The following is a 17,224-nucleotide window of genomic DNA, read 5'->3' as shown; positions in this document are numbered from 1 at the left end:
TCTGGTCAACATCAATACCTTTGCCAGACTCTAGGGACACCTGGAGCAGCCCCTGATGTGTGTGGTTTGGGGGGTCAGGGAAGGGAGCTTGAAGGAACAGATTGCTACATTTTTTGTGTGTACATGTTTGTGTGTGTACATGTGCACATGCATGCGTGAATGCGCATGTGTGTGTGTGTATGTGTGTGTGTGTGTGTGTGTTATGTAGGCCAGAGGTTGACATCAAGTGCCTTTCTCAATTGCTTCTCTATCTTATTGTATTGAGAGAGTCTCTCACTGAACATGGGGCTCACTGATTGGCTAGACTGGCTGGCTAGCAAGCTCCAGGGATCCTCCTGTCTTCAGCTCCCCAGTGCTGAGATTATAGGTGCATTTGGGTGCTAGGGTTCAAACTCAGGTCTTCAAGCTTATGTGGCAAACCCTTTAATGACTGAGCCATTTCCCCAGCCCAACCTCTGCACCTGGTTGGATGGCTTTCTACCTGTCTCTTGGGCAAACAGGGTGGCCCATATCCAATAACAGCCTATCTATGATGGAAGGAAGCTGATTATGCTGGAATCTGGCTTAACTTGAGGCAGGATGAGGAAGAGGATGTAGCTGCTTGGAAGACACCTCTAAGGACTTGTGTGACCTCCTCCCTGCCTTCTGTAGCTCCCTCTCCCAGTCTCCCGGCTAGGGGACTCACTCTGGGCTAGCAGTCAGGTGGAAGGATTGCAAGACACATGGAAGGAGCAGAGAGAAAAGGGCCCAGCAGGGCGGCCCGCAGGGCAGCTAACCTGTGGCTAACCTACCATCTGGACTGTTTATCTGCAGCTAACCTGCGCCTGACATGTCAGCGGGCTGCTCAGGTGCTGGCTAAGTAACCTTGTCAGGAGACTTCAGCTCTACTTCACAAGTTAAACCAGTGTAATTATAATTCTTGGTTTCTGGCACAGAGCAAATCAGATAACAGATAATGTTTGGCTCAGGTAAGAACTCAATAAAAGAAGTGTTAATTTGGTGCTAATTTGCTATCCAGGGGCATCTGGGCAAGGAGCTTTGGCAAACCCCTCAAATCTCACCTATTCCTCTGCTTCCTGGGAGGCTGGAATCCAAAATGTGATGGGTGCCAAGGGCTCCCAAGGGAGGGCTCTGAAAAGCACCTAGTGAAGTAGCCAAAAGATAAAACAGGATGAGGGGAAGGTGTGTCCAGAAGTCAAGAGCAGTGAGCAACTCTGATCACCAGCCCAGCTGGCTTCTAGGAAACAAAGACTGGGGTATAGGAAGGAGCTGCAACCTAATTTCTTGCTTCCTGAGGGAGCTTGGTCTTACTCAACTGAGAGACCCAAGGGACAATCTAGAAACCATTCAGGTAAAATTCCATGCAGAGCCTGAAAGTCAGTGGACTGCTCCTCCAAGCAGGGTGGGGCACCAGGGCCTTCCTATCTCCTGTTCCTTTTTGCTATCTTTTCAGATCCTTCAGCCCTCAGCCCAGTGCCCTCAGCTCAGTTTCTCCTCACTCTTTCCAGCTTGACCCACTGGGTTCCCCCAGTTTTTTTCCCCCAGGGCTCTCCCTTCCTTGACAATACCTTGAGTACAAGCAACAGGTCACTCTGGCATAGCCTACCCTTGTAAACCCACCCTTGGCCTGGGGACCCTCTGTGGAGACAGAGCCACTGCCTTGTTGGTCTCTTTCCACAGCTCCTCTAGACAGACCCACGCTAACTGGGTCAGAAACAAGAGCAGGGCTGGTGGGTCTCCTAGTCTGTGTTCCTTCCCAAACTGCTGAGAAGTGATCAGGTGGGGAGAAGACTGGAGGATGACACCTCTAGAAAGAGAAGAAGAAAAATAAAAAGAAGAGAGGGAAGAGGAAGGAAGCAGAGAGGAGAGAGCACTATTCACCTTTTCTAGGAAGCTTCCTCTGGGATGACTTTCTTCAGGATGGGTGGGTGGGAGGTGGGTACAGCACTAGGGGACACAGGTGGATCGATCCTCTCTGGTGGGCCAGTTCTAATCTCTTTCTCTCAGCTCAGGGACACAGGAAGAAGGGAGAGGGAGAGGGAAAGTGTGTGTGAAAAAAAAAAAAAGAAGCAGGGCGTGGTGGCGTACACCTTTAATCCCAGCACTGGGAGGCAGAGGCAGGCAGATCTCTGTGAGTTCAAGGCCAGCCTGGTCTACATAGTGAGTTCTAGGCCAGCTGAGGCTACAGGGAGACCATCTCAAAAAGACCAAAAAAAAAAAAAAAAGAAGCAGAGGTGAGTCAGGGCTAGCTGCCTGGTGTGCTGGCCAGGGAGTTTGGCTGGGCATAGGGGTGGGGAAGGCACCCTTCCTCCCATCTCCTTTCTCATTGTATAAACAGTGGTGGAACAGCCCCAGTAGACTCTGTCTTCCTCTTACCTCATACTGTGTCAGCTTTGCACCATAGCTCAGGGAGACTATGAGAAGACTCTCTCCAGAGCAGATGGTGAATCAGAGGTGGGGTGGGAAGTCTCCTGTTCCCACCTGTCTCAAACCACAGCACAGTTTGTTCCTGAGAATTGTGTAAGCTGTGGCATTGATACAGCTTTAGTGAGCTCTGTTTACAGTATTTTCTTCCCAATCGTCAAGCCCTAAGCCAAACCCACAGACGCTGCTCAAGAAGACTTTGGTCTGTAGTAGCTACTTGCACTAGTAACTACTTGCACTAGCTACTCCCAGCTCTGAGCTGGGATATACTGGCTTACTCCCTAGTCCTGCCCCAGACCTTCATACTCACCAAAAAGCCCTTCCTGTCCCAGGACAAGTTCCTGACTCTAGCTCTAGGGGTTCTTGACTCACTCCAATGGCTCTTCTGTTGCAGAGCAACCCTAAGTCCCCCAGATTATCAGAGAAGCCTGCTGTTTGTACTAAGTACCCCTCCTCTTTGTCTCTATATTGGGCATTGCCGATGCCCCATGTTAGTGATGACTGATTATGGCCACTCCAGGAATGGAAGCTAGAAACCACATTCTAGCAAGCAGATAGAAGGCTTTCTATGTGACTTGGGCAAGCTTGCTGGCTTTCTATTTTCCTCTTGGTTACATGGCTCTCTGGAGGGGATGGGGGACATAGAATTACCTCCCGGTCTCTCAAGCTAGATACCCATCATGTCTTTGTCATGGGCTACTCTGGAGGCAATCCCAAAGTCAAGGGCCATCTCTAAGTCGTGGGACCACAACCTTGAAAGCGTTAGTCAACTAGCCATGTGAAGCCCCTTCTGCCCAAATCCCTTCTCCTCTGATTGCTTGTGTTCCTGGCATGCTTCCTATGTCTCCTGGTGTTCTCATAACTGTTTTGAGAGGGAGGGGATAGCTGTCCTGCTTATTTCCATGCTTCTGGTGCCCATGGCTGGCAGAGGTCACACAGGCCAGACATTTTGGAACATTCACACTCATGTCTATTTTAAGATAACACAACTTTGGGACAGTGCTGTGATCAAAGCTGCAGGGAAATAAGATGTGAGCTTTGTTCCCACCCAAGTCCCTCTAGGCAATGATGCTTTTCCCTGCTGTCCACAGAGAGCCCCATTCCACTCAAGAGCTTACCTCATAGCAAATGGGGTCTGTTTGGCCTATGTACACTGGTCAGGCTGGGTGTGCTGACCCAATTGTCATTTCCCTTCTAGCTTTGGGGGTCCTGATGGGAGACTTGTCCTTCTTCAGTGCTGTTTAGGGTGGGTTCCCTGCTGAGATCTCATCTGTCCCTACCCCAGCTTCCCACCAGCAAGGGGTTCCCATGCCTGTGTCTGGGTTTGCTGACCTAGATCATACTTAGGAACTGTGGGCACCAGTGTCCCTTCCTCATTTTCCCTGGGCACACATCATGGTTCCACATGCCATCCTACCCCATGTAATCCCGATCATCACCCCATTCTGTCCCGTGTCAGCTACCTTGTCCCAGTCCACTACTCTGAACCGTGGCTCGATAGCAGGGTCTGTCTTCTGAGTCTCTGAGGATGTGACAGCCCCATTCTCCACAGAATCCTGGAAAGAAAAGACAAGAGGTTACTCACAGGATGAAGGGAGAGAATAGAGCCCTGAGCTGTGGAATTGGGAGAGCCCTACGGGTAGGACCAGGGTGGGCAGAAATCAAGGACATCAAGTACTTTTGAGAACAGAGACACTGGTGTGGGTGTCATTATTCTTTGTACTTTTCTTCTCCCTCACAAAACAATGTCTCCAAAAATGAAAGACACAAGAAAACCTGGAGGAGCAGGCAAACTGGCTGAGAACCTGTTAGAAAGCAAGAGCAGTTATGGGTAGCTGCCAGACCTGGCAGGTGACGGGCAAAGCAAGTCACAGGGTATCACCAAGGGCATCTGGTGGGGTTCACCGTACCATACCTGATGACTCCCCCTGCTTTCTTTCCTCCCTGCCTGGTTAATCAATAGATTGTGTGGGTCACAGGCTCGGACATCTAGGTCCATGTGCTCACAGGAAGGAAAGGCAGCAGGAAGCCAGGAGGACTGGTCCTCCAGCAATCCCAGTCAGTGGTCACACATGGGGCAGAACAGGCAGAGGTGTGCCTAAGTGGGCTCAAGGTTAAATCAAACTAGCAAAGAGGTAAAGCCAGAGGAAATGGAATGTGCTGGGAAAATCACCCAGCCTCAGCTAGGTGATGTCATGCAGAGTGAGGCTAGAGAAAGTAGGTTGGCATATAAGTAAAATTCATGTTTCTCTTAGGAAGGGCAGGGACAGCCCTTGCCAATGGGGCCTTCCTGGGTCCCTGTGACCCAAAACAACCACAATACTGGTGATGGGAAGCCAGGTATTAGCAAGAGTTTATTAGGTCTAAACAGTGAGCTGGGTTTCTTTTTTCATTTCCTCAGACAGGGTTTCATCATGTAGCTCAGGCTGTCCTAGAACACAACATATGCAGTCCAGACTGATTTCAAACACTCAGTTCTCCTGTGTCAGCCTCTCCAGCACTACACCCAGTAGTAGTTGGGCTTTGCTGCTATTCATACATTTTTCTTTCCAAATAAGCCTAAGAGGATCTGATGGTCATAGTGATCATACTGACATTTTCTAGGAAAACCCTCATGCCACCCAAAAGTGGGCTTTTCTGGTCCCATCTTGCTTTGTGTCTCTTTGGGTCATCTGGCCAATATCTGAATTAATATACGAATATATGTATTATTTATTATTTATTGAGAGTGCTGCTTTGTAGCCCAGGCTGGTCTCAAACTCACAATCATTCTACTTTAGCCTCTCAGGTTCTGGGATTACAGATATGTAACACTATACCCAACTTTTATCCCTGAATTTTAAGGTTATTTTATTTTTAATTATGTGTGTCTGTCTGTGTATGGTTATATGCATGTGAGTGCAGGTACCCAAGGAGTCCAGAGGAGGGTGTCAGATTTCCAGGCGCTGGAGTTATAGTTGGTTGTGATGTGGATGGTGGGAAGTGAACTCTTGTCCTCAGCAAGAGCAGTATGTGCTCTTAACCACTGAGACATCTCTCCAAGCCCTCACCCCAATCTTTTTTAAAAAAGCAATTTATGTTCTCTTGAGGTCCAGGAAGAGGGAGTTTTCTGCATATCATCCATGGAAATTCCCTTAATAGCTCACATAAGCATTTTCCTTCTATGTCAATATCACAATTATCTTGTTTTCTTCCAGTTTTTTATTTTAACAAGGCAGTGTCTCTCATTCTAGCTCAGACTGGCCTAGAACTCACTCTATAGTACAGTCTCTGAAGCCATGGCCAATCCTTCTACCTCAGTCTCCCAAGTGCTGGATTACAGGCTTGAGCCACCATGCCTGGCCTTCCAGTTCTGTTTTAATTTTAGGATACCGCAGAGGGTTCCAGCCACTGTGCTCTCAACCTCCTCCCTCCTAGACTGTTATTTTCTTCTGGTCACCTTAAGTCCTTTCTCAGGATATTCTAGCCTTTTTCTGTACTGCAGCTCCAACCATTGCAACCCCCATCTTTATAACACAAGACAAAAGGATGGCCTTAGGTGGGAAGGGGCTATCACACACATTGCCATTTAATGGTTTTGTCTGTGCTATACTCTCCAGACATCCTAGAGTAGCATAACAGAACTGATTTAAGTTCATCTATCTAACACCACTGGAAACAGAAGAGAGATAGGAGGCACTCCCCTCTCTGACTTGTGTTTCTTGTCCTCAGTTCACTTTCCCCGTGACTCAGCTGAGTCCAGGTCCTGGGAATCACCCTAGCTTCTGCCCTTTGTGGCTGAATAGCTCCCTCCACTTTCACCTGTCAGGCCCACAGACATCCGAAGACTGGAAATGCTCCCACCCCCTCCATCTGCTTTTCCCTAGTCTTTCCTGGGACACAACAGGATCTCTAAGTACGCCTTTGGGTCCATGTTCTTCTCCTAAGGCACATGTGATGGGCAACATGTAGACTCCAACGGAACTTGTATCTCTCTCGAACGCACCAGTCCGGACTTACTCCAGTCCTTAATTCCAGTCTTAGGGGATCTGACACCCTCTTCTGGCTTCCCCAGGCAATAGGCAGGCACATGGTGCACTTACATAAATGCAAGCAAAACACTCGTAAAATAAAAATATTTTTAAAGGTTCTATCTAAAAAAAAAATGCATCAGGGATGGGTATGGTGGCACATGCCTTTAATCCCAGTACTCAGAAGGCAAAAGCAGGTGGATCTCTGTGAGATTAAGGCCACCCTGGTCTACATAGAGAGTTCCAGGTCTGCTGGAGCTACAGGGAAACCCTGCCTCAAAAAGACAACAAAATATGCATCAATGCAGGAAAATTAAAAAATAAAAGCTTGTTTCATGAACATTCATTGTCCATGGTTGTTCCTTCCTTCAAGCTGGTTGATGAAGAACTCTAAGTGATCTATAACAGGAAGTAGAACAATTGTTTGCTCTGTATCAGTTCTAAGGCTGTACTTGAAAAATTATTGAGTCCAGTAGTATAGAGAGATGATAGCTACAAATAGAAACAGCACTGTTAAGGGTTTTTTTTTTTATTTCTCAGGTGGAAATATTCTGTTCTAAACAAGAGAAGTGGGGAGGTAGCTGTTCTGGGACTCTGTGCCCTCCTCCCCAGAGCCAGGAGGCAGAGGATCTGTTCAGGCCATAGTGTGGCTCTAGGCTTGCTCCCAGCATGGAGAGGCCAGGGATTCAGGGACCAACCCTAGTGTGAGGGCTAGCACTGGGAGCACCTTGCCCATGAAGGATGAGGGAAAAGACAAAGGGGAAGGAGCAGCCATGACCTTTTCCTGTCTTTCTCATCTTTCTGCTGTCCCAGCCTAATCAGACCTTGAGAGGCCTGGGGGCCATCAGGCAGTAACACCACAAGCGATACGCTTTTGACAATTCCTGGAGTAACAATGTGAGTGAGGTACTTCCTGGGTGACCTTATGGGACGATGCCCTTCCTTGGCAAAAGCCTACGTTAGTGTCACAAGATTGAGCGCACACATGTCCATCATGGGAGGAAACTCTAAGGAGAAACTAGAGCTAGCCACACACCAGTGTTTTCTTTAGTAGGAATGTTCTGAAGGATTGGACACATCCCCAGACTAGCTGTGAGATTCAAGAGGGTCTAGAAAACCTCTATATCTAGACAAAAGACCCTTTGGATGAAGCTCTTCTAGTCCCATCTCCAGGGGCTCCAGGAACTGAGTCTTGCCTGTAGTAGCAGCTGTCACACACCACACATAGATTTAGACCTTGTTTTCTAGGCACCCAGGCCCCAGTGTTTATTTTATACTCAGGCTGGGCTTACCCTTGCATTCCAGTAGCAAACACCATACATGAATCAGAAGTGCATAAAGGTCACACCAGAGAACTAGGGTGCAACCTAACTTTAAATGTCTTTAAACTTTTTTTTTTTCTGGAAGTTTCCACAATGCATTATTTAAAAGACTTTTTTTGATTTAGGAAGGAAGCCAAAGGGACTTTTGGCAACCAAAAAGAATCCCAAGGTGAAGAAAATGGTTCTGGGTGATTGGCTTTAGACTGAATACATTTCAGTATCTGGGTAGGGAAGTGAGTAATTTCGTAGTCAGACTTATATCGGCTTTCAGAGAATGATTAACATATATGATGATAAGCGTGACTTGACAAAGCCTGTGACAGCTTTCTTTTTAAGGGGGAGGAAGAGACTAAGACAAGGTTTTGCTATGAGGTCCCAGCTGGACTTAAACTCACAATCCTCAGACTTCTGAATGCCACCATGCCTGACAAGAAGCCATTTTCTTGCAGGATTCACCCGAGGGACATGAGACAGTCCCATGACAAAAACAGTGCTGAAGACCCAGTCTCTTGTCTGAGTCTCTCCCAACCTTTCCATGAGGGAAGAGGTACATGGTCAGGTGCTCAGGGCTGAAAACATCTCACTCCTTTCATTGGCCTGTCTCCCAAGCTAGAATGTAAGCTTCTTGAAGTAGGGATCCTGATTGCCTTGCTTACTCTGAGGAGAAAACCCCAGATAACCCCAGGCTGGCATTCAGATACTTGCTGAATGATATGATTCAGTAATGTGTCTGCAGATGAGTGACCTGTTTAGGTGAAAGGTGTGAGTAGGGTTTAGATGCAGGCAGGGTGGCAGAAGAGTGAGAAACAGTCACAAGGAGTCGCCAATGTGACCTTCCAAGGTACTGTACATTTGCAGCGAGAGCCACTGGACCTGCTGCACAGTATAGTAGGGACAGTAAGAGGGTGTTTTGACCTCTGTAAATCCTTCCAGCCTCAGTCTGAGGCCATGTGGGAGAGAAGTCCACAGAGAGCAGCACTTGCTACAGCTTCTCCAGCACAATGCTAATCACTGGCTCTCAACTTATGGCCATAGTCCTGCTCATATCACGGACCATTCTCCTGGCCTCCATCCTTAGCCAGCTATCTCAGACCCAAATACCCAGAGCACCCTGCAGATGTTACCTGGAGGTTCCCTAAAGTTCCCAGACATGTCCTTCAATATGTCTGTCTCCTGGGGACAGCCTGGGGTAGGGGAAGAATCTAAGGCAGCCTTCTAGTTTGCTACACCAATTCAGCTCTAGGATAAGGGATGTAGTCTAGTTCGGGTTCCACTGCCAATTGTCTGTGACCCTCAGTTCTTCCTCCTGGAATAGAAAGTCAATTCTCTCTAGTCAGGGCGCTCCAACTTCCTGCTCCATCCTCAGAGGCCAAGAAGGCGACAGGATCAAGTGAAACAGTCAAGGTGTGGTTAATGACGTAGACCCATCTTGTTCATAGTTTAGTTAAACTTGCATGTCTTTACGTCCACAAACTGAGTCTTGCTTGCTCAGATTTTCCCTCCAACAAAAGCTGCCAAGAACCAACTCAGCATATTTGTTACTTTTCTCTTTGCTTTGATAAAAGGCCTGACAAAAGAAGTCCAAGGGCTGGGCCTGGTAGCCCACACCTTTGATTCCCTTTAATCCTAGGCAGAGGCAGGTGGATCTCTGTGAGAACAGGGTCAGTTTGGTCTACATAGTGAGTTCTAGGCCAGCTGGGGCTACAGGAAGACCCTGTCTCAAAAAGGCAAATAAATAAATAAATAAATAAATAAATAAATAAATAAATAAATAAAATAAGAAACTCAAGGAAGGAAGGGCTTATTTTGGCTCACAGTTAAGGGTACAGTCCATCATGGTGGGAAGAGGAGGAGTGTGAGGCAGATGGACACATTGCACCTGCAGCCAGGAAGCAGAGAGGGGAGAGCTGGCACTCAGCTTGCTTCCTCTTTTTCCTTCAGTCCTAGACCCCGGCTCATGGAATGGTTCGACCAACATTGAGGATGGGTCTTCCTTGATCGATTAAACTTTTTTGGAAATGCTTTCACCCAGGGGTGTGCTTCCACAGTAACTCTAAACATAAACATCACACCTTTAAAAAATTTTTAAAATTTATTTATTATTTATATTTTATGTGTATGAGTGTATTGCCTGCATGTAGGTAACTGACCCATGTTGTGTAATGCCTGTGAAGGACAGAAGAGGCCACTGAATCCCCTGGAACTGGAGTTATGTACAGTTGTTAGCTGCCATGTCGGTGCTGGGATTCGAACCCAGGTCTTCAGCAAGAACAACCAGTGTTCTTAACCACTGAGCCATCTCTCCAGCCCTGCATCATACCTTTTGAGTCTGCCTTTTTGCTAGAAGCATTTGCACAGGGAAGAAAGGAAGACAACAAGGGTATTATCGATCAATGATTAGTATCACTTGGTCTTGAGATCAGGGAGGATGATGTTAATGGAGCAGACTATAGAGAACTAGAAGGGCCTGCCCTGTGATGAGGGGACAGATCTTATTTTGGTCTAGATTTTGGGCAATGGAGGTCTACTTTATTAGACTTTATGATTTCTAAGAAGAGCTTGAAAAGCAGATTTTTTTTTTGTCTTTTTGAAGCAGGGTCTCCCTGTAGCCCCAGCTGTCCTGGAACTCACTATGTAGACCAAGCTGGCCTTGAACTCATAGAGATCTGCCTGCCTCTGCCTCCCAAGTGCTGGGACTACAGGCATGCGCCACCATGCCCAGCTGAAAACCAGATTTAAAAATTTTAATGTGTATGAGTGTATTGCCTGCATGTATGTAAGTGCACCCATGTTGTGCAATGCCCACTGAGGTGAGGAGAAGACATCGGATCCCCTGAAACTGGAGTTACAGATGGTCGTTAGCCACCATGTGGGTGCTGGGAAATGAACCTGGGTCCTCTGCAAGAGCAGTCAGTGCTCTTAACAGTTGAGCCATCTCTCCAGCCCCCAAAACCAGATTTTTACATGAAATTTCTAGAGTATTTCTTCCTCCTCCTCATGCTGCTGCTGCTGCTACTACAGGGATGAACCCTGTAGGGTCTATGCACGCTAGGCAAGTGCTCTACTGAGTTCCAGCCTCAGCCCTTGACTTGCATTTTAAGAAGTCCTGTGGTCCAAACCAACATGCACAAATATAAACACAGCCCTTCATGTGCCTATCAGAAACCTCCAGGTGAATGGCTGCATGTGGGTACCCCATTTGTAGAGAAGGAGCGTTAGGGATAGCCAAGAACAGGAATTTTGTTCTTCCCCAGAGTTCAAGAACAAGGAATGTGGATGAGGTGCTTGGGCTGTACCCACAGGGAGCAGCCCTACAGGTAACACTGTACCAAGGCCATGGGTGGACTGGGTGATAGACTGGCACTTGAAGAATCAGAGTGCCAAGGTGCATGAAGGCTAACTCTGGTCCTCCTCTCTCTAGTATACGGTGGCAAGGATCAGCTTTAGAAGAAACAGAGGCCAAGGGAGGTGAAGGAGTGGTAGATGCTCATTTTCACTTGTATTTTTCCCCTTGTTTCTGGGAAGGAGATGATTTTGTAAGGGTGAAAGAGTCATAGGCTATGGCACCAAGAATGTCACCTATAAAGGATTCACTTCCCAGTAGAGTGTACTCCATCCCACTCAAATTTGTGAATTCCTCTAACCCCAACAATTTAGAATTTGACCTTATTTGGAAATAGGGAATTAAGATGGATATGCTGGGCATGGAAGATTTCTGTGAGTTCAAGGCCAGCCTGGTCTACACAGTGAGCTCCTGGTCAGCTTGGGCTACAAGGAGACCCTGTCTCAAAAAGACCAAAAAAAAAAAAAAAAAAGGTCATTAGGGGAACTTTCAACATAGACACATACCACAGGGAGAATTCTATATGAGGATGAAGGTACAAATGGGGGAGAATGCATCCAGAAGCCAAGGAACACCAGTCTGCTTGCAAACCACCAGAAGCTTGGAATACAGTCTCTGAAAGCCTTCAGAAGGAGCCCACATGTCCTAGTTAACTTTAATTTGTCAACTTGACAGATTTTGGAGTCATTTGAGAAGAAATCCTTGTTTGAGGAATTTCCTAGATCATATTGGCCTGTGGGCATGTCTGTGGGGGATTGTCTTGACTATTAACATATAAGAGTTATAGGCCCAGTCTACTGTGGGTGATACCATTCCCATGGCTGTATAAGAAAGCTAGCTAAGCTGGGTGTGGTGGTGCACTTCTTTTATCTCAGCATTCAAGAGGCAGAAGTAGGTGAATTTTTGTGAGTTCAAGGCCAGTCTGGTTCACATAGTGAGTTCCAGGCCAGTTGGGACTACAGAGAGACCCTGTTTCAAAGCAAGCAAGTAAACAAGTAAGCTAGCTAGCTAGTTAAGCATGAGTGAACAAGCTAGTCAGCATTGTTCTTCCATGGTTTCTGCTTCAAGTTGCTGTTTGAGTTCCTTCTCTGACTTCCCAGGATGGACTACAACCTGTAAGTGGAAACAAATTCTTTCCTCCCTTAAGCTGCTTTTGGTCAGAATGTTTTATCACAGTGAAGAGATAAAGCTAGAACAGTTCGCTATGACACCTTGGCCTTGGCCTTCTGGCTTCCAGAACTTGGAGATAATACATTTCTGTTATTTAAACCACTAGTTTGTGGTTATTTGTCATAGAAGCCAAGGGAATGTCATCTACTGCCTGATTCAGCATCCCATGGGATCCAGATGAAGCAATAGGAGGAAAGGGAATTCAACAGGAGACAGAACCACACTGAGCGAGTGTGGATATGGATCCAGGGTCTATATCTCACTCTTTATCAAGGTGGCAGAAAGCAGTCTCCTGGTCAACACAGCCCTTCTCCCAGGTTCGTAGTGGCAACCCACACAGACAGCTCTTAGAAGGGACATTGGACTATTTTCCTTCCTAGATCAGAAGTAGACTGTTCTTTAAGATCTGAGAAGTCACGCCCCAGTTTGCCCCACTTAGCAGTGTTGTGCATTGGAGGCAGGCTGTACTCGTGTGTGTGTGTGTGTGTGTGTGTGTGTGTGTGTGTGTGTGTAATAAACTGATGCTTTCTTTAAGGCAAACCTTGTTCTACTCTGCACTTCCACTTGCCACCTCTACTGAGTAGCACTTGGGACAGCCATGGCACCTCTGTGGAGAGCTAGCATCTCATTTGTACCAACATGAAACTCCCTGAGGGACTGGCAGGAGGTATTCTATAGATGGGGGAAACTGAGGCACAGAGGGACCAGGTCACCTATGCAAGCGCTCTCAAATGATCAATCTCTGAGAAGACTGAACAGAAAGCCCTCTTTCAAGGCTTCCCTGAAAAGATTCTTTTAAGGTGCCTGACTCTCCTCTTGGACAACTCACTGGGTTATCTCCAAACCCCCAGCACTCTTCCAATCCCTAGGCCCGTCTTCCCTAGAGAGGGTGTGCTTGGATGGTGCATGCGGAGAGAACAGTAAAGAACAACAGAAAGCCTGCGCACTGCATCACAAACAAACAAGTCCAGCATACAAGCCATCTGAAAGGAGGCAGTGTGCGGCGGGCGGGGGCTGAGGAGGGCGGGGGAGCCACATAAAGGAATGTTGTTCCAGAGAGCTGGGCTGGGCACCGAGGGATGGACAGATGGCCTTTCATCCTCCAGCCTGGGTTATGCCTGAAAACCCTTTCTGTGAAATGAGATGGTGCCCCTGGCCCTGTGTCCACCTGCCCCCACCCCTGCAGGCACAGAGACGGTGGTGGCTCCAGGTGCCTTCATACATCTAGTAGCATATTGCCCTGGTGAACGGGGTAGGCCAGAGGACGATGGTGGTGCTAGAGCTGTCTAAAGGTATAGCTGCACAAAAAGCCTTCTTGCTAGAAAGCTTTAGTGCTGACCAGCCCACCCTCAGGGTCCCCAGGGAGCAGTCTCCTGGGAGCTGGCTATTTCGGAGGGCCAGAAACTTAGCTGCTGTAAAGGCAACAGGACCAGCTTGTTTCCACTTCTAAGAAACTGTTCCCTGCTTTCCTAGGTTCAAGCCAGAAGCCAGGCCCAGCATAGCTGAGCTCAGGCCATCCTTTTGTGAGCTTAGAGGGCCAAACCAGACAAGTGACAAGTCACAGAATCCCCAAAGCAGACTCATGGTGACCCTCCTCCCCAGAGTTACTGCAAAGTGTTAGCTCCTTAAGTCACTCTCCCAGTATTTATGGTAGGAAGAATAAAAACTAAAAGAAATTGGTAGGAAGCTTGTGCTGTGGTCTAACCACCTGCTACTTCTCAAGACATGTGCAAAGGACAGGGTGACAGTCCCAGCCCCCTAGGTCCTTGACCAGTTTGCCATGAAGCTGGCATTGTTTCTTGTCATGAAATGAGTCCCCTTTGATGCCATCACCTGCAACTTTGTCACTAGAAGCAGAAACCAGAATAGATGGGCAATCTGGGATATCAGCAAAGCGGGTCAGAGTCCTGAAAATACAAAATTACCACTCAAAACTCACCAGGTGGGTGTGGCTCCTGCTCCAGTAGATGGCCCACACATACGTTCATAATGCATAACCTAGTTGAACATAGTGAGCTCCCCTTGTTTACCCTTACTAAGACCAAGTCACACCTCTAGGAGGGAGATTTGTCCTCCCGACCAGGTCTCCCCAAGCCCCCAAGTAAGACATTTCTTAACTCCCTTCCTGGCAGTGTTGCCCTAATCTGAAGACAGAGGTCAGAGAGTAGGACCTGTGCAAATGCACAGGGACCATGATGATTTGGTAGAGAATCCAGTAAACAGCATGATACAGTGTAGTATACACATGATATAGAGTAGTGGCACATCCCTGTAATTCTAGCACATAGACTGAGGCAGAATAGTCATGCGTTCCAGGTCATCTTGAGCTACAAAGTTAGTCCTACCTCAAAACCCTCCACCTCTAAAAATGTTAATGGGAGCCCAAGCACTTGCAGGGGTACCCCGGAGAGGATTTTCACATATATTTTAAAATTTATATATATATATATGTAATTTATATATATATCTATAAAATGTATTTTGACATATCACCCCAACTAACTCCCCCCTCTAACTTCCCCCAGATCTTCCCTGACATGTTCTCCCTCCCAATTTCATGTTGTATGTCTTTTTTTTTTCTTTTTAAATAACCCACTGGATCTTTTTATCCTGAGCAGTGAGTACAGTACCAAGCACAGAGGAGACGTCCATGTTTGTGGTTGCATAGAAATTAAAATGATGGAGGGGAGAAGGTAGCCCTGAGAGTCTCTGGGCTCACCTGGGCCCTTACCCTGCCTTGTCTTTGGAGCTTGTCCTTTCCTGACCAGAGCAAGTATCTGAGGTCCAGTGTTCACCTGTCCAGATATAGACAGAGTGAGGATAGCAGGTCAGAGTAGACCCCTGCCAACCTTGGCCATGTAGAAGGACCTGCCCAATCAGAGTGTCATTATAATTCACCAGGTTCTCCAGGGGTGGGTCTTGCCTGGGAGGGCCCAAGCACTCAGCAACTAAGGCTTTAAAACCATCCACCCGTTTCTATCTGGTAGAGGCTAGAGCTGAAGGGACTCAGAAATCCTGTTGCAGTTTATCTGCACATTTTGTTTCCTCCTGGCAGCCACACACAGTCTTGTAGGGGAGGGAGTGAAGATTCAGAGTCAGGACAATGTCACTGCCTTTGAGCTTCAGGCTTCAGGATCCCTCTTCTGTCCCAGAGAGCAGAAGCGGGAGGGTGGGGGGGCACACCTGGGTAATGTCTACTCAGCAACTGCCTGTACCAAGCTCAATGCAAGCTTGAGGTTGCTGGTTGATAGACCGGTCCCAAGCCATGTTCAATCCCATCTGTTTTCTTAGCTCTAATGCTCCCTTGCCTTTGGCCTTCCAGAACAGTGGGTTTGTAAACATGATGATGTTCCTGAGTCACATGGAGCACCTGTTACAGATGACTGGGGTCTCCCTGCCAGAGATTCTGACTCTATAGATTTGGAGAGTAGTTTGAGAATCACTCAAAATTCCCTCTCTCTGTCTCTGTCTCTGTCTCTGTCTCTCTCTCACTCTCACTCTAAGCCATTCTTTAGCTGCATGCATTTTTCTTTTCTTTCTTTCTTTTCTTTTTTCTTTTTTTTGTCTTTTTGATACAGGGTCTTCCTGTAGCCCCAGCTGACCTTGAACTCACAGAGATCTGCCTGCCTCTGCCTCCCGAGTGCTGGGATTCAAGGCATGTGCTACCATGTCCAGCTAGCTGCTTGTGTTTTTATACTCGGGTGATATCTTTAACTGGGAGGAACAGTGTCCACTTCTCCCAAATTCATACCCACCCAGACCCTGTAAATGGGATTCTATTTGGAAAGTCTTTGATATAACTGAGTTAAGATGAGGTCCTGCTGGGTCAGCTTGGGCTCGCCAATACAACTGATGTCATCACTGGAAGAGTAAAAATTAGAGACACAAACATGAAAGCACAAGTAAAACCCTGTGAAGGTGGAGACAATTATTGGAGAGATAGGTCTGTAAGCCAAGAACACCATGATGGGGGCCCCTCCCAACTGGGAGAGGCACAGAACTGTACCTTCAGGGGCCCTCTGGAAAGGACCAATTGTGCTGATAACTTTGTGTTTGATACCCAGCCCCAGGATGGTGATGACAATAGATTTTTGTTGTTTTAAGACATTTAGGGTATGGTGCTTTGTGATTTGAACAGCCCTAGGAAACTAATATAACATCATGTAACCATTCCATGCTATTTTATTTTCCCACTCACCCTTTAAGAACCTATCTACAGTCAGGCGTGGTAGTGCATGCCTTGAATCCCAACACTCTGGAGGCAGAGGTAGGCAGATCTCTGTGAGTTCAAGGCCAGCCTGGTCTACATAGCGAGTTTCAGGCCAGCTGGGACTATAGGGCGACTCTGTCTCAAAAAGACTGGGGAAAAAAAACAAACAAACCCAAAATCCATACCTACAAGTGATTTCTACATGGTAACTAGTTACTTAGTATTCTTCCAACATTTCCCTATGAAAAATCTCAAACAAAGCTGAAAGAATTGTACCATAGATACCCATATAACCTCAAATAAATTTCATCATTCATATCATTCTTATTTTTTCTTTGTGGGGGGTTGGGGAGTTGTTGCTTGTTGTTTTTGAGACAGAGTCTCACATAGTCCAAGCCAGTCTGGAACTCACTGTGCAAAGAGGATAACCTTGAACTTCTGATTTTTCTGCCTTCACCTCCCAAGTGTTGGGATTATAGGCATGCACTACAATGGATGCTTTCTGTGTGCCTGAGATCAAACTCAGGGCTTCGTACATGCTAGGCAAGCACCCTACCAACTAAGCTACGTTCTCACCCTTTTTTATTTTATTTTATTATTATCATTTTTTAATCATTATTTTTTTAATTTTAATAACTACACGATTAGAAGAAGCATTTCACTACAGATTTAACATACTCCAGAGCAAGATCCAGAGCAAGAGTACATCTCTTTCACAAGTGGCTGCAAGTTTCTAGGTTCACAG

The 17,224-nt window shown here is 46.9% G+C and overlaps 1 protein-coding gene across 2 annotated transcripts in view; it reads right to left on the bottom strand.

The window, feature by feature from the left end:
- The window catches only part of Fa2h (fatty acid 2-hydroxylase), a 69,849-nt gene that overhangs the window by 26,000 nt on the left and 26,625 nt on the right, over positions 1–17,224 (bottom strand). For both annotated transcript variants that reach the window (XM_008822971.1, XM_008822970.1), the window contains exon 2: positions 3,888–3,980. In XM_008822971.1, the coding sequence (XP_008821193.1) occupies positions 3,888–3,980 (93 nt within the window). The remainder of the gene's footprint in view (positions 1–3,887; positions 3,981–17,224) is intronic.

The sequence above is a fragment of the Nannospalax galili genome, unplaced genomic scaffold, assembly GCF_000622305.1.
Source record: "Nannospalax galili isolate Female #2095 unplaced genomic scaffold, S.galili_v1.0 scaffold568, whole genome shotgun sequence".
In the NCBI taxonomy this organism is placed as follows: Eukaryota; Metazoa; Chordata; class Mammalia; order Rodentia; family Spalacidae; genus Nannospalax; species Nannospalax galili.
Note: the sequence above shows the minus strand (reverse complement) of the source record. Positions and strands in the feature narration are given on the sequence as shown.